At 32.0% G+C, this 18,104-nt stretch overlaps 2 protein-coding genes across 3 annotated transcripts; both read right to left on the bottom strand.

Annotated features, from left to right (window-relative positions):
* LOC132714445 (uncharacterized) lies at positions 1-3,768 on the bottom strand. The gene is made up of 6 exons (XM_060697336.1): positions 3,693-3,768; positions 3,028-3,072; positions 2,208-2,285; positions 1,443-1,646; positions 969-1,205; positions 1-430 (listed from the first exon to the last, which is right to left on the bottom strand). Coding segments are annotated over exons 1-6 (627 nt in total). The 5' UTR covers positions 3,754-3,768; the 3' UTR covers positions 1-428.
* A 5,642-nt stretch (positions 3,769-9,410) lies between these two features.
* On the bottom strand, positions 9,411-12,760 carry LOC132714429 (uncharacterized). Of its 2 annotated transcripts, XM_060697326.1 has the most exons (5): positions 12,667-12,760; positions 12,064-12,213; positions 10,554-10,814; positions 9,828-10,490; positions 9,411-9,573 (listed from the first exon to the last, which is right to left on the bottom strand). In XM_060697326.1, exons 2-5 carry the CDS (start codon positions 12,203-12,205, stop codon positions 9,563-9,565), a joined length of 1,077 nt encoding a protein of 358 aa, XP_060553309.1. In that variant the 5' UTR covers positions 12,206-12,213; positions 12,667-12,760; the 3' UTR covers positions 9,411-9,562. The 2 variants fall into 2 exon arrangements, with proteins under 2 accessions (XP_060553309.1, XP_060553302.1); XM_060697319.1 differs by having other exon boundaries at positions 9,828-10,814.
* Between the last annotated feature and the right edge of the window lie 5,344 nt (positions 12,761-18,104).

The following is an 18,104-nucleotide window of genomic DNA, read 5'->3' as shown; positions in this document are numbered from 1 at the left end:
AATTTGAAAAAAAAAGTTTTCTGAAATTATATACAAAACAACTCACGCAACTTAGATACGCTGATAATTTAAAACATTCCTAAATCACATTCTCTCTCCCACTTTTACAAATAAAAATAAAGGTTAATTTTGTAAATATTTCTTAAATTGTTATAATAGTTTATATCATTGAAAATCTCAATCGTTGAATACTTCCGCCAACCTTATTTTTCTGACTTTGCTATGCTTAAAATATTATTCCGGGAAAACGTCATCATTTGTGTAAAAAAAAAAATAATTGATACAAGATAATATGTGTCTCCATGTTTTGTTTGCTTGTGTGTTTGGTTTGCTCTGGATGTTTTACGCTTCTATTACCTTCTTTAAGCTTCTATAAACTTCTTTTCTTTAAGAGCTTTATCTATGTTTCATTTCTAGGAACACTTTGTCTCTGAAATGAAAGTATAAATCATTATAAACTATTTTTCAGGTAAAATCGAAGAAATCATCTTGAAATAATTAATCATAACTTTGTCCATTTTTGTTTAGTTCAGCCTATTGTTTTCTCGTTTAGGGCACACGCATTTTTTAAATTTGGGACCATACGCCGTTTTTCATGGAATGGCACTAACGTGTCACATTGAAGGTTCCATGATGAACACATCTGCGGATGTTTCTCAATTGAAAAATTCACCATTGCCATGATTAAATGTTGAATTCTGCTGAAGCCGGTGCTAAGGGGCGTGAACGGTAATACTTGCACTTTCCAGTACCGTCCATGAACAGGCTCAATCAAACCGAGCCTGCAACATTTCTTATTTTGTCGTTTTGAGCGTTCAGTAGGGATTAAGTTTTTCTCTATTATATATTTAATCACTTTTATTTGAAAACATTAATATACTTTTAATTAATAAATACTACATAGAAATACGTGATTGGTCAACAGTTTCATGGTTTTACGAGTATTTATGGATAACATATAAACTTACATAAAAATTGACCAGGTACGCGCAGAGGGGGTAATCCCATACTTCCGAACATTCCTCTAACTGAGCCGAAATCTCCATTGAATCCTACCGGAAGTTGAGGGATAGGTTGGCCTTGAAAAGGATCGGACCAGCTGTTCTGGTACTGAGTTGTAAGAGTTTGTGGATTACCGTCCCAGCCACTATTTCTCCCGTCGGCGTATTGTTCCCCAATTCCTGCACCACCATGTCGTGGTAGACCTGTGAAATAAACAAGTGATAACTTATGCATTGATTTCAATCGTTTTAACCTCTTGTATCAAACAATCGGATCGAAAAATATCATGTAAAGCAACTTTAATTGAATAAAACGAACAATTAAACATTTAACTTTTTTATGACACGACAGATAATTTTGTGACGTGTGTGAGAAGTTATGATGTCTGATATCTTAATGTTAATATCTCAATTATTCATTGTAAGAATAATATTACACACCACGTTCGCCCATGCGCATTTCACGTCCTATAACTGTACTTCCAAGGAGTCTTCTTATAAACGAAGGATCTTCTTGAATACCTTGACCCCTGCGTGAACCACCAAAGCCACGTGTCAATGAAGGACCTCCAAGACTTATTCCTGATGGTGAACCTCTAAACTGAGCCACGTTGTCTAACTGAAGATTGCTGTTGAAAAATTCGGCTGTAATATCATAAGAACGATATTAAATTTATTTATAGAAACAAGATTTGTTATACAACGCGGAAGCTAATGTTAAATTACTTTAGCTACCTGCTGACCTCCTATGTGAACCCTCCCCCACCCTTTCATGACAAAAACTCGTACTTGTAGAGATTTTATATCATTTCTAAAATGTAATTGAGCCGTGTCATGACAAAACCAACATAATGGGTTTGCGACCAGCATGAATCCAGACCAGCCTTAGTCTGATCAGGATCCATGCTGTTTGCTTACAAACCCTGTTACAAGTAGAGAAACTGATAGCGAACAGCATGGATCCTGATCAGACTGCGCGGATGCACAGGCTGGTCTAGATCTATGCTGGTCGCAAACGCACTATGTTGGTTTTGTCGTGACACGGCTCATATATTATAACATATCAGTGTTTCAATCATTGAGTTGCAGATAAAAAAAAAATACATCAATAATAACAATAGTCAACGTATATATCTAGATTTACATACATTTCAAAATTAAAGTATTGTTTAAAAGGTTTAAAAGTTATATGATATTTTAGTTAACCTGTTCTACTTCTGCTTCCCAACCCTATATCCCGCGACCCCCCAGATCCTCTGTCAAACTGCCCTCGATAAAATCTACCTAAAATAAATAAAACAATTAGTATTACAACATCAATTACCTTAAGACGAAATTTTGGGTTATCTAATTTGTATGCGATTACAAAAATGTTTGAAATTATTCAACGAAAGTTTTACCATATAAAAGAGCATGTTGCGATAGTAACGTAGATTTAGCACTAAATTGATGTAGTTACATATAGTGAATAGAAGGAATATTTTTGTTACTTAAAAGTCCAGAATGTTACAAAATTATCTTATTTTAGCGTTCGTTATCCATGAAGTATCGAAAGATTTATAAAATACTCCAAGAAAGCCAATGCAAAAAAGCGAAGCATATTTTTCTTTTTCTCCTGTCTTAATGCCATTTGAATAAAAAGAAACATTAATGACTGAAAGAACTTCTTCCTTCTTTATACTGTGTCATTTTATATTTTTGATTAAAATCAAAAATGTTTTTACAGTCCAAAGCATGAGGGGTATCAAAGCAAAGGAGTTGTATTGTGTCTACCTACTTTATCTCTGCACAATAAGAACATACATGTGTTTTTACGACTTAAAAAAATTATGAAAGAAGAAAAGCACACCCCACACATTTTTAACATTGATAAAAGTTCCATACGTGGCACAAAATCGGATATTACCAATTGCTATTTTGCTTCTGTTCCCAAGGCAGATGCTCAAATTTTGAATAATTTTAAGCAGAAACACTTTTTAAGCATAACAAAGCATTTTAAGTGATCGACGTTTATTTGTTTGTATACCTTCTTGTGTATATTGATCTATTGTATCATAATTATCTGAAGTGTCTGCAAGAAAATGTATAAATGACAAACAATAAACAATATATGTTGTTAGTGATCTCTTTAACAGTGAACATGCAAGGAGTTACGTTGCTCCATCGAAAGTGCAGCACCGTATAAAGGTCAAAACCAGTAGTAGATTTTTAACACAAAATTGCAATGGCGTGTTCGAGATTTTATGTATAACTTAGATATGAAATCAATTATGGATATTAACAATATATCACAAGTCATACTTGTTATTATAAATAAATATTGAAAACTGTTGCACATTGGAATCATCGAATAGAAGTGTAGATATAGATAATGATACAGATAGAGAAGTTATACATTTGCTCATTAAATATTGGTTATATGAAAAGTTACGACTTAATACGTTAATTAACTTTCTCATTATTTTGCATGGCAAAAGGACTGAAAGTGAAAAATGAATTCCTAAGTATCAGTTAGAAGTACGTATATCACATATAATAGAAACAGTAAATCAAAAGAACACATCCTCTAAAGGAATTATAGATTAGAAATAGTTATTTTAACCACATATAACAGAAACAAAGGTTAGAAGTGAATACAAGAGTTACAGTTGTCATGCAGTATCACACTACTATAGAAACAGGCTAACTCACCTTGACACATCACATGTCCAAACAGGAACAATACCGACAAGACGGCGTTAACTATATTCATATCTCAATCTGAAAAATCACAATAGATAGATGAGCCGCGTCACGACAAAACCAACAAAATGGGTTTGCGACCAGCATGGATCAAGACCAGCCTGCGCATCCGCGCAGTCTAATCAGGATCCATGCTGTTCGCTATCAGTTTCTCTACTTGTAATAGGGATTGTAAGCGAACAGCATGGATCCTGATCAGACTGCGCAGATGCGCAGGCTGGTCTGGATCCATGCTGGTCGCAAACGCATTACGTTGGTTTTGTCATGACGCGGCTCAGATATATATAATTGCTGTTCTATTCTTGTCTAAAATATTATCTTTTTTACTTTTGATTGTCATTATATCATAGTGTGTATACAACAAAAATAAAAGCTTATTTTGTTGTCATAAATGTGTACAATTTAGACAGTATCTGGGTCCCCATGTCCATGATAATAAACCGAGATTTGGAAATCAAAATGTGTTCTGAATATGTAAGTAGGACAAAGGAGCGGAAAAGAGGTACTTTGTGTAAGATAAAGCCATTAGATGCTTTCGTATATTGCATAAGTAGTTTACATAAACTTTCTGAACCATGAACGTGAATTTCTGACCCACATTGAGTTGTTTCACCACAACAAAAATATACAAAGGAAAAAAATATATATCACTATGGTAATAAAATAAGGTCAATCTAGAAGTAAGCCGCATAGTAATATTGTTTTACGGCAATATAGTACAACTAAGATACAATAAAATCAGTTTATACTGCAGTATAGGTGTTTGATGTCCTTCGTGAATATGTACCTTCATGACAAATCAGGGACATTCATTTGTATTAACTAATAACATAATTAATTTATATTTATATAAGATATCAGATTTCTGCATTAATTAGGCGATGAATAATTCTGGTGTGAGAGCAATGACAAATATAACACTGCCAATAAACTTGCTGACTATAAAGTTACAGTAAAATTAGCAACATATCTCGTATATCCAAGCAACAACATGAATTGTATATGAAATTGTTATAAACTTGTCATAACTAACTGTAAAAGAGGAAATGTTCTTGAAGAACATAAAATTATAATTAAATACACGACGACTTGTTGTAGTCCTTAGTTATTACATAACACTTCTTGGTTGTGGTCAGTGAATGAGTTTCAGGAGAGCGACTGATGTAGCTTCGACCAATGATGGCATGCAATCAAGAATTTGCTTACCTTTAATAAGGTATTAATATTTTGTCTCATCGTTTAAGATAAAACAGGTGCAATGTAATGCCAAACCTAATATGCAGAGAGCGTAATGATCGTAGATTTATATGTCCTTAATTAAAAAATTGCACGAAAGAAAACTAATTATACAATGTGTCACCATTCTATACATTTGATCATTCACATCTTTTTAATGTTTTGATGTTTTCAATGTTTGATGAAATGAACTATTTTCAATATATGTTGTTGTTTCTCTTTTATTTTACATACTTGTTGTCTATAAATGTTTTACATTTTATAAGTAAATACAAATCAATGTTAATTGTGATCAAACATATGTTTTAATGACATCAAATGATTGTTATAACCGATGTTCATGTTGTACAATATGTTCATTTCTTTTTTCTTTCTTTCTTGTTTTTTGTTGTTGTTGTTACTTTGTTGTTGTTTTTCTGTTGTTATTTTTTGTTGTTGTTGCCTTTTTGTTATCGTATGCCCTCCATTGTTTTAAACTCATTTTAGAAAAAAAATATAGAAAGAAATATACATGTAATACTAAAAAAATAGAAGTTCGATTCATATATCAAAATTAATGTTATACTCATATTAACTTACTTGCTAACTTACTATATATTGTAATAACCTAAAATTATCTACTCATTCTTGATATATTTTCTTTATCTTATCTCGGAAAATTGTATATTCAGAAATAACAGATTGTCAGTCAAAAGCTTCAATATAATAAATAAGAATGAATCTAGAAAAGACTGTATTTCTTCTAAAACAATTCCTCTACAAAGCCTTGTATGATAAAATCCCAAATTTTAAAAAATGCCTATAGCTTTTGTTTGAAAGCCAGAAGGTCATTGCAGTGTTGGAAGCATGAGCTATTTTTATCTTTTTATTACATGTGTAATATTGTAAAAACGAGACATACATTTTTATAATGTGTGTTTCCTTACAAGTTATTATGTATAACTGTCAAAGATATATGTTTGAACGTTACAGATATAGATAGCCGAACATCAGACAGGAATAAAGTACCTTACATCTATAATGTATAAAAGTCTGGAAAATAAAGTGATGCTTTTGTCCTTGATGGTTTTTTTTTTTATTTTCTTCCAAGCAAAATAAATGCAATATAACAATGGACTTTAATCCCATCGTGGACATTCCAATACAACTTGAATGATATATTTAACATTCAAAAGATTATGTGAAACAGGAAACAAATATTGAAGCAAACTAGATCCACTAAATACTGCAATTTACTAAAACAATAATAATAAACATGTTATGCTCATCTTAATATTAATTAATTAATTATAAAAATATAAGTGCAATACATTTATTTCACATTGATCAGTAATACGAGTTATCTTATTGAAAAGGGTTATGAATAGATCAATATTTCTGTAGGGTTTCTTTCTTTCTTTCTCTCTTTATTTATTTGTTTATTTATTTATTTATTTATTTATTCATTTATTTATTCATTTATTTATTTGGTTTGCTTGATATTGTAGCGTTAACGCAAAACTATTTTATAATCGAAGGAAACTTCTACATTTTCATTTTATTTTTTTAAGGCATGAATAGTCATTTAACATTACTTCATTTTATCATTTAATGCATGGACAGGTATAAAATAGATTATAGTAGATAAATTTCTGTAAATACATAGACATCGTTTATCTTAATTAATGTGTGTTGTTGTAAGAACGTGTTATTCAAAAAATATTTTCACATCTAAACTTTATATTGATGTGATCACAAATTCTGAATGATAGAAATAAAATTATAATAAAAGTTTATAAAGTTATGATTAAAACAAAATATGGTTTCTGTTTTGGTCACAAATGAATGAGAAATTGCATAAGTATTTCTTATTTTAATACATGTACATCTTAAGATTCTCTGTATTAATTATTAGGTTTACTAATTTAGATACAGAGTGTAGATGACTAACAAAATAATAATACAATCATACCTTGTGACACTAACTTCCAAGTTATATTATTACACGGTTAACAACTAGTTAACTAACTTTATTATCTGTCTCAACAATGTCCTTAATGTAACACTTTAGTCTGATTTACTAACAAAGACATCATTGTATTTGGCTGTCTTAACAAATAGGAAGGAATAAAACAAAAATGCCCTCAATATAGCAAAAATAAAATGACCACGTGCAATAAACTTGTCAGTGCTGTCAACCAATCAGATTTCGCGTGTATATTTGAATTGTCTCACATAAATCAGTCTAGTTAACAGGTGATCTTACATAATTAGAAAAGATTGTACGAATGACAGATAACTCTCTAGTTTTTAACAATAAAATCGTGTACAGGAAATTGCAAACAAGTGATAATGAATGGATCGGTTCTTAGCTCAGCGGCAATCATGGGCCACAGCACGTTTTTCTCGTGTACCTTTCGCGGGTGCAATCGTAAAAAGGCCAGAAGTTTGTAATGCACTATACATTCTAACATCTGAATGTAAAATGTACTTTTGGTGTTTTGTACGTTTTCTTTGATATTTGTTTCTAATACATCTCGCATGAATAGTTCTTAAAATTACTTTTTATAACTAGTGTATAAATTGTTTTGTTACAACAGTAACAATGTATTAATGCTGATTCACACGAAGCGTGATATTTAAGAGAAAAGTTATATTTATTATACTCTACACAGCTTCTGTTTTGCGATGCTCTTTCTTTGTTTCAAAATGGAAATGTTATGTATTATTTACGTGTATTCTTATCTATACGTTTAAAATGTTTAACTTACTTTTTCGATCTTTATAAAAATACAAGTGTGAGTGTATTCATTAACAAACACAATGTAGTTAAGTAATGTATGTATAACTGTGAAAATGACAAGATTTTTTAGAGATAAAAACCAACCATTGACAATTTATAAGTAATTTGGTGTGACAAAACGAATTATAGTTGGTGTACACATATAGCATAATGATCAGTATTTATGCTGGGCTCCAGCAAATATTGGCGGAATTCGATTTGTCTATTTCGGAATGTGTGCTGTTTTGTTGTTGTTGTTGTTTTTTACAAAGTATTAAAAAAGCAATTTTCTAACGCAAACCCACGTGACCTTATGAAAGAAATGACATTAACAAGGCAAGTCGTCTGAATAGATTTGTTGGTTTCTTTGTTCACATTATATGTACTTCCTTCTAAATATGACAAAAGAAGCCTTTTCAAAAGACTTAAAGGCACATTATGCCTCAGATTTTTTTTTATTTATTTAGAAATGTCAATGTGATTTTTTAACGTTTGAATTAATTAGGAAGACACAGGGAAAAATTTCATTTCTTCGTTTTTATTTTTTATTCATTATTCGGTAAATGTCCGTAAAATAAATACACTAGGTAGTCATAGGAATAGGAAAAAAAACTCCTTATAAAAAATAAAATGGCGGTTTCGTAACTTGACCCGCGTGGGTCAGGAAAGAGCGTTAAGATTTCACAATAGTTGTCACAATGAACTCTGGACCCGTTAAAGAACATGCCAAATGAATGACTTAGACTTGTTTCAATCCTACAATATCTGTTATTATAACTTCCAGGGTTTGTTCAAGTCACATGACTTGTTTTAAAACTACCCGGTGATTCAGTCGGTGTCTAAATTTCGTTCAATATATCTAGATTTATTTACGCTTCAAGCCCAAAATATATAGAATTTATACTGAACTTTAAAAAAATAACATTTTAGCGTGATTTGAGTACATTTAATCATTTTCATATTTTTGTCATTTATTTGCCCGAGTATCCCTTTAAAGGAAAGTTAAGTGCTTGTTACCTGAAGAAAGTAGTGCTAAATGTGAAATAATTTGTCATAAAATGTAGACAAAGTAGTAGTTTGACTTCAAGAATAAAAACATTTCTGAGACATAACGTCCTATAAATGAAACAAAAAAATGAAAAAAGAACATCAACAGCTAATGTGTTTTTAAATTTGGTGTTAAATTTATTCAGAAAAATGGTTTTATGTGTTAACATTATTCCATGTGGTATTGATATTATGCATGTAATATATATTCAATATGATATATGACATTTGGTATATGCACTATATCAATATTCTGCAGTATATAAAGGATACATATTTTGCATAAATTGATTGATGGTATCAAAGTCTAAATTAGATAATTGTAAGTGAATAAATGGGGACAGAGAGACATACATTGTTGTGTTCTCATAAAACGCATACACAGATAGATCTGGGCGGCGGTTCCCTTTTGGCGGTTTTGTAACCTCCCAGTTTTACCATTCGGATAATTTTTATAACATGTTTTATATGCAATAGTTTTAATTAATGTCAGTTATGGCATTTTCAATAAATGCCCTTTTTCATTCAACACATGTGTTTGTTTATATTTTCCTCATGCCAAACAAGTTCGATCTAGACTGCTCTTTCCCTGATCTGGACAATACATAAATAATGTCTTCAAAAATAGTATCATATAACATTTTATTTAGAAAATATTGTTAGGACAAAAGAGATTGCACGTGTTTGTAAATACATGTACATCACTACACAATTATAAATATCATTCGGATCTTCTTGGATTTTCTGTTCATTGTGTTTGTAGAAGTATAAAAACTCAATATCCACCTGCAACAAAGATAAAATTATTATATTAGGGTGACCCTTAAAACATGAAGCTGTCAATTTGATTAATTACAACATATGTAAAGACTCAATATTTAATCATCTAATATGTTACCTTTAACACAGGAAACAAACTACATAAATATCTTATTTTTGCAGGCACTTATGTTTTTGTTCAACTTGATTCATAGGCAAAAAGCGTTTAAACTGAACTGTATATCTAATTTACTTTATCATATAAAAGATATAATGCTTACCTCTAGTCCTTATGCGTCCATATCCGCCATGTCCAAAGGATTTCATAGCTGGTTGCTTAGGATAAATTGGTGATTTCTTCGGGTGCATGATTGGTTTCTTAGGGTAGTTAATTGGTAAAATGGATGGCTTTTTAGGGTAATTTATAGACATTTTTGGGGAAATAACTGGTTTCATTGGACGAATGATAGGTTTTTTTTTATTGATTATTGGTTTGATTGGGTTAATTATTGGTCGTTTGTGGTGAATAGTTGGTTTCATTGGCTTAATAATTGGTTTCTTAGGGTGAATGACTGGTCGTTTTGGATAGAATGGGTTCTTATGTTGCATTTGTGGCTTTTTAGAATAAGAAATTGGTTTCTTTGGGTTCATTACTGGCTTCTTGGGCAAGACTGTTTGTTTTTTAGGAGGAATGGTAGGTTTCTTAGGGTGGTATCTTCTACCATACCCACCAAGAGAGGCTACATCTCCTCCCATAACGGAGCTGATTGGTACAAAATTGTCTTGGCCAGGATTGAGAAATGGCCCAGTTTGAAAGTTATCGAATTGGCCTGTCATTCCATCAACAAAAGGGACATGAATATTTGCTTGACCTATTGGTTGAACATCAAACTGATCTTGCTGAAATCCACCCTGCATAATCTGACCTCCATGCCCTCCATGTCCTCCATGCATACCACCATCATGTCCTCCATGCATACCACCACCGAGTCCTCCATGCATACCACCACCATGTCCTCCATGCATACCACCACCGTGTCCTCCATGCATACCACCACCGAGTCCAAAGTCGCCCAGCATCTGGTCCTGTTGGAATCCGCCTTGCATAGAGACTGGCATTCCTCGTGTTGCCGGGTTGCCATCCCAACCATTACGTAACCCATTACTGTGGCGTTCCCCAATACCAGCTCCTCCCAGAGCAATAAATTCGCCATTTCCGTTTCCGGGAATTTCACGATTTAATACGGCTTGTACATCTGGTGGAAGTTCTAAAATTAAAAGAAACATTTTATTAGATAATGATAAGCTTCAAATTAAAAACGTATATTTGTCCCATCTTTCTTACCATTAGTTTTATAATGATGTTTGCACGAATATACTTGAAACTAGTTCATATATTTCCTGTGAAAGTTCATATATTTCCTGTGAAATATATAGTTATTATCAGCTTTTTTTTTACAATAATATTATTCCCCTGAATCTCTTAACCAAATAGCTGATTTTTTTTCATAACTATTAAGCAGTATAACATGATGGGATGGAAATATTTTTATCTTTTAAAAAAGTATCAGTGTACATGTAGGTCTTTAGTTCTTGGTAACATATCTACAGTATATACTTTCTATCATGTTGTATATATTCAGTGTTAACATCACAGTACGTATTTTATTTACTTAAACCATATTGAACATATTTAATCAAGTCTGTCCTGTTCTTACTGGTTTTGTATATTTTATTGTCTATATAATTAGCAATGATCAGGTTAATTGAAATAAAAACTAAGTTTTCATTGATCGTGAAAATCGTGCAAGTATGTCATTATTGTTGTACGTCTAAATAAAACAATTACAATAATTACTCATCAAGTTTTAGGTCAACTTAGGTCAAATCACATTAACTTTATTTTGACATTACTAAACCTATTATTGTATTAAAATGTACATATTCATTTTGTCTGTGTAAAAAATCATAAAAGTGCTGGATCAAGTAGACGACATATTTCAATTTAAATAAATTTAATAGATTTGAAGTGAATATGAGAGAGAGAAAAGGCACTGTAAAAATCCTAATTTACGAAAATATCATTTCGTCCTTGATCAGTAATATTACACGAGTTTCGTTTTTTCTGTCAAAGTTATATTTCATTTGTATATACTTGTAAGTTAAATAAATCTAAAAAAAATCATTCTTTATATATTTTCTGTCGATTGACATTTGAAGTTTCACACATACAAGAAGTGACGTTTATTAATGAACTAGCATAAAGATTAAAAAAATGTACATGTATAAACTACTTATTTTGAAAAAATAATTATAACAAAATGCCAAAAATCTTAAAAATGTCATTATTTCAATGTATTTTTTATCTTTAAGGCTGTCATTAGTTGAAGGTTCACCGAAAATGCTGCTCACAAAATAAAAAATAAAGGTATCGTTATCATATGTATGTATGTAATTTAAAAGCACTTAAAATTACTTAAAATTTGGAAAAAAATGTAATATAGAAGAATGCCTTACCTCCAAAACCTTGACCTCCAAACTCGTTCCCTCCAAAAAATCTTCCTTCCCCTCCAAACCTTCCATCCCCTCCAAACCTCTGGCAATTAATATAAGCAACGAGGCAGCAACCAGCCAGAAACCGTATAATCTTTGGAACCATTTTTATATCTGTAAAATGAATTATATCATTTTAAAAAATGTTGAATGATGTTAGATGCATAGTCGATATAAAGGTATAGTTATTAAATACTGTCTACATGTTTATCGTATGATAATAGCAATTCGTCTGCGTCTATGAGATGTCTTATATAAGACAATCATAAGAATTCTGAAAACCGAATGCGTTCGATGTCAAAAGTCATTTTTCTGAATACAAATTCACTCCCGGAAAGTACTAGAACCAAACAACCATCGGTTATTTTGAAAAGAATATATTGCAATGATAAAAAGATTAATTATTCAGTGAACGGTATGGTTGTTTTTAAGTGAAATTTATTGTGTTTCGAACTCTGGTTTCAAATATTTACTTGTCTTACAATATCAAGAGAATGGTTGTATTTTAGCAGCAATTTCTTTGGAAAAATATTCGGCGACAAAAGAAATATTACAAAGAAAATATACCTTTGTTATCCCCAGAAACCAAGCGATTGATAAGAAAATCTATTTGGGAAATGTATTTATATCAAATGACCGGGAAATAAACTTTTCATGACATCACCATGATCTTCGTTTTTAGGAGATTTTTTTTCTAAATTTGGCCGAAATCATGCTTGTTGGTTGGAGCGTTTTTATGTCGTGGTTAGTTACGCTGTAAAGCTGAACAAACGTACGCACCGCTTCATCAATAACTGTCACATGTATAGACAATAAATAACAATAAATCATAGTAAAATAGCTGCGACTTTTACAGCCTTATGTGTGAGATATTACGTCAAAGCTTCAAGTTGTCTTAATGAATGAAAAATGTAAAACTAATTTCAGCAGACGACAATTATTAAAATGCATCTTTCATATTGTGATTGATGACCTATCTAATAACGTACTGGCGGTAAAACGTCACTGTTTAATAAATATAAGACGGGCGCTCATTGGTCAAAAGGTAACGTACATGCACCTATTTGACAGTCTTATTTTGAAATATTGTGTTTACTTTTTGAGGTTAATTAGCATAAACTGTTGCTTTTCTCACGCTGGTTCGATTGATCAACATGAATTGTGTACATGTATAATGTTCTCCATGATTTGTAATATTGTGTTAATTGAATCTGTGGTAAATACAGTTATCGGCGAGGGGTTTCCCAATGAAACGAAATAGTGATGTGTTGTTGAACTCTCGTATTGATCATCAATATCAGAATTGGCACATCAGTATTCTTGAATAAACCAAATAATTCATGTCGTTATACTAATTCCAAGTTTATTTGCATTAGCATGCCACAACTGAAAACAAATATGGCATCATGTTCTTTTGAAAATAATAGTTTTTCAATCAATACAACAGACGACATTTGTAAAGGCAGTAAAGTGGACATGGCAAAAATGTCTGCTACATTGACGTGTGTATAAAGATCTGGAGAAATGGTAATCCATCTGAAGCATTAATCACAACAAATTACATGAAAAGTGCAGACATGGTTTAATGGTATCTGTACATGAGGGGTAAAAAAATAGTGCAACATCTTTCATGCCCCCCCCCCTAGCACCGGCTTGAGAGGTACTCAATTTCCAACACTTAATAGTGCTGAAATCAATGATCCCGAAGGACCATAAAAATATAACAACACTGGAGCGAAGTAAGTTATCCAAAAAATAAATTATTAATGTGGCACGTAATCCTTAAAGTAAAGATGTTTCGTCTATAAATTGATCTTATACAATCTTTTACAATGCTACTTAAAAACAATGTTTGAATCTTGTGAATTAATAAAAGTATCAAAACATCGGGCGTGAACTTTTAAACTATCAGCATTGCACTAGGTAAAACTGCATTATTACGCTCTGGCAAAGCATTTTGCTGCATTATTTCTTTCTGACAAAGCATTTTACTGCATCATTACATTTTGACAAAGCATTTTACTGCATTATAACTTTCTGACGAGGCGTTTTACTACATTATAAATAGTATGTTCTGACAAGACAGTTTACTGCCTGGTGGTTCTCAAGTTTGAAATCCCTGAAAACACTCAGATTAAAGACGGCAGTTTCAAACCCATAATTTATATTACAACCAACGAGGTGACGCTTGTTTTTTTTTTTTTTTGTTAATCATTTATTTAGTTGAGGAACACTGCTCTATAACTTTTGCCTCGTTAATTAAATCCTGATTGCAGTATAGTGTTTGTACATGTCTATCTTGTACAAAGTATACAGTACGAGAACTGGCAGATATTTTTAACATGATACAGATATTTTCAGTGTTTGGCGCTGTTTGTATTATATCAGTAAAAACAGCTAAAAAAATAATAAAAACACAAAAAAAAACGACAACCATATTCATATTTTAAAACTGTTAATTGATATACTGTCAGAAATTGGTGTACTAATCTATCATGATTAAAGTAGTAAAAAAAATAATGTAGACAACAACCATATGTCGCGGTTCTCAATCAACCAAGCATGGTTAATATACATGTTTCCTGTTTTAACGTGTACGAATCAAAATAGTGTTATTATTTTTCAAGGGCATGTACTAGAGACTAAATTAGGCCGCTCCTATAGAAAATGTGTCTTTTTTATCTTTTTTTTTTGGGGGGGGGGGGGGGGTATTGGATTTTGTTGTTATTATTGTTTTTTTCTGTATTAATACTGACAAAAATAGGAGAAAACATGGCGCTTAATCAAGCGGTAACTATGTTAAACAACGAAGGATCGGAAGCTTGATTTCTGCTTGTCAAGCTAAGAGTACTTCATCTACGTCGGCGCAATCACACTTGATTATAACGCGACGGGTGGTGATAGGTCAAGAAAAAGAAATGAGCCGTTTCACGACAAAACCAACATAATGGGTTTGCGACCAGCATGGATCCAGACCAGCCTGCGCATCCGCGCAGTCTGATCAGGATCCGTGCTGTTCGCTATCAGTTTCTGTACTTGTAATAGGGGTTGTAAGCGAACAGCATGGATCCTGATCAGACTGCGCGGATGCGCAGGCTGGTCTGGATCCATGTTGGTCGCAAACCCATTATGTTGGTTCTGTCATGACACAGCTCAAATATACATGAAATGATAGAAAGTTACAAGAGGTTGGATAGGACAAAAGAAAGAGATATAAACACAATGTCTGGCCAGCTATATTTTCGCCTCTTCAACCCAAACCTCTCCGGTTACGGTGGCCGCGGCCGGCACAGCCTTGGGTATCACTAGTGGGTACTTCTGACAGTATTTCGTATATTGCACTAACTAATACACTACATTTATAAATACACTTATTTTTACAGAAACTGAGTAAAGGTGACTTAAGAGCTACAAGATAATAACGACTAATGATGTTGTCACAGCGACACCTTCTAAATTAAGGTCTACCAGAAACGTTGAATCCTACTGTTCTTCAGACAGGCAGCACTGTGGCTGCATTTCCAGATGACGATCAATTAATGGGCAACCTGTATTTGTTGACCATCTATTTCTGTCACCGAAAACAGCTCAAGGTCAGATGTGAACGTGAAGCTATTATTATACTGCACGTTTGTTTACTGCACGTTGGTAACGACGGTTTTCATTGGATAATAAAGTATAAATACGGCTGCTGTCTATTAATTTCATTTTCTGTTTTAGAATAAATCAGAAGTAATCTACATTATGATTTTCTAAATAAAACGTTTAACAGTGAGTGACTGGTAATATTGCCATATAACAAGAGCTGTCGGTAGGACAGCACGCTCGACTATTCTAAGTGCTTGATAGTAAAAGAGCCTTGATAATGTTTCATTTTTTAAGTTCACAAAAGGGCTAATTATTTTTCAAAAATTCATGTTATAGGCCTTAGAGAGAGTCTAATTATACAGTATTGGCTTGACTATTCGGAAGGTAATGTCACAAGGGTGTTTTATTGAGTATAATAATACTAATTACCTATGAATACATAAATTTGACAGAAAAGGTACAAAGGCTTGTTATTAAGATGTTTTATCAAGTAAATCACTGCTTTATTATTATGAATGCATAAAATTGTCCCAAAAAAGGCACAAACCCTTCAGTAGTTATTGAGATAACAGCTTACAAGCAAAACTTTACCATGAATTTCTAAGTTGAAAAAGGGGAGAAAAATCAGCCTAAATGCAAGATAGAATTATGGATCTTTGTCAGTGACCTACAATTATGACCCTAAATGCATATGTGAAGTTTTAAATAAATATCTTTAATAGTTATAGAGATATGTAAAACTTGCATGTAAACATTAACCAAGAGACTAAGTAGAAAAGGGGATATATATCAGCCTTAATGCAAGATAGAGTTATGGAACTTGGTCAGTGACATACAATTATGACCCTCCAATTATGACCCTAAGTGCATGTGTAAAGTTTCAAGTAAATATCTTTGAAGACCTTTAACCTTTAACCAAAATTTCTTAGTTTCAAAGGGGCAAATAATTCTGCAAATATTGCAGGCAGAGTTATGCAACTTTGCAAACTGATGTACATTGTTACTATAAAAAAGTATTTTAAATTTCAATTGAATATCTCAAGGAATAATTGAGATATTTGACTTTACAAAACAACTTTAACCAAAATTTCTAAGTTCCAAAGGGGCATAATTCTGTCAATATTTTAGGCAGAGTTATCCAACTTGTCAATCTGATGTACCTTGTTACTATAGTTTCAATTGAATATCTCAAGCAATAATTGAGATATTTGACTTTACAAAAAACTTTAACCAAAATTTCTAAGTTAAAAAGGGGCATAATTCTGTCAATATTGTAGGCAGAGTTATCCAACTTGTCAATCTGATGTACCTTGTTACTATAAATAAGTAAGTTTCAATTGAATATCTCAAGCAATAATTGAGATATTTGACTTAACAAAAAACTTTAACCAAAATTTCTAAGTTAAAAAGGGGCATAATTCTGTCAATATTGTAGGCGGAGTTATCCAACTTGTCAATCTGATGTACCTTGTTACTATAAATAAGTATTGTAAGTTTCAATTGAATATCTCAAGTAATAATTGAGATATTTGACTTAACAAAAAACTTTAACCAACGCAGACGCCGACGCGGACGCGACTACAATAGCTCTCATAATCTTCGAATAGTCGAGCTAAAAACGTTTCTTTCTTCTAACGGCTAGATAATATATGCAAAAAAAAACTGTTTACTGTAAGAACAAATACATGTAGTATATAACCATGTACAAATAATGTTAATTATTTTAATCTAAAATTCTACAATGTCATTTTTATACTGTTTTATCACCATGACCATCAATATTATAAGTCATCATCATTATCATCATCACAATATCTATTATCAATATCACCACCATCATATCAAACACTCCCATCAATTCCCTACAAACACAAAACAACAACGAATAAGTATTTCCCAAAATTTTTAATTTAGCGCTTCATTGATTAGAACATAACAATTCAAATAAACAACAAAATACATAATGAAATAAATTATCACATTATTTCTTTTTGATAAAGATTTACATCACATTCCCAGATAACTTCCTTAAATGCAATTCTGATAAACTGTAACCCATAAAGATGTCCTTCTTGAATTGTTTAAGGTCACTTTTTATAATACAAAAAATTAATTTGACAAACATTTTATATATATGTTAGGACAAATTATTATTTGCAAATATTAGACCAAGTACAATACAAAGATGAATACCATATTTCTTGCAGTGTGACCCATGACTAAGGGAGACACACTTAGTCAATTAGCTTGCTTGTTTGATTGGGTTTTACGTCACACCGACACAGTATAGGTCATTTGGCGACGTTCCAGCTTTACTGGTGGAGGAAGACCTCAGGTGCCCTTCCGAGCATTATTTCAGGCATCTGAGTAGAACCACCTACGTTCTGTAGGCTTGTTTGATATAGTTTTTTTAGTAG

The sequence above is a fragment of the Ruditapes philippinarum genome, unplaced genomic scaffold (assembly GCF_026571515.1).
Source record: "Ruditapes philippinarum isolate M1 unplaced genomic scaffold, ASM2657151v2 ctg3777_1_1_1_1, whole genome shotgun sequence".
In the NCBI taxonomy this organism is placed as follows: domain Eukaryota; kingdom Metazoa; phylum Mollusca; class Bivalvia; order Venerida; family Veneridae; genus Ruditapes; species Ruditapes philippinarum.
This window is presented reverse-complemented; position numbering and strand designations above follow the sequence as displayed.

Coding starts and splice junctions, on each gene's coding strand:
- LOC132714445 (XM_060697336.1), bottom strand. CDS start 3,753: ATGAATATAGTTAACGCCGTCTTGTCGGTATTGTTCCTGTTTGGACAT. Junction 2,286..3,027: donor AGATCAATATACACAAGAAG/GTATACAAACAA, acceptor TATTTATTTTAG/GTAGATTTTATCGAGGGCAG. Junction 1,647..2,207: donor GGGAAGCAGAAGTAGAACAG/GTTAACTAAAAT, acceptor ATGATATTACAG/CCGAATTTTTCAACAGCAAT.
- LOC132714429 (XM_060697319.1), bottom strand. CDS start 12,205: ATGGTTCCAAAGATTATACGGTTTCTGGCTGGTTGCTGCCTCGTTGCT. Junction 10,815..12,063: donor TGGAGGTCAAGGTTTTGGAG/GTAAGGCATTCT, acceptor TTTTAATTTTAG/AACTTCCACCAGATGTACAA.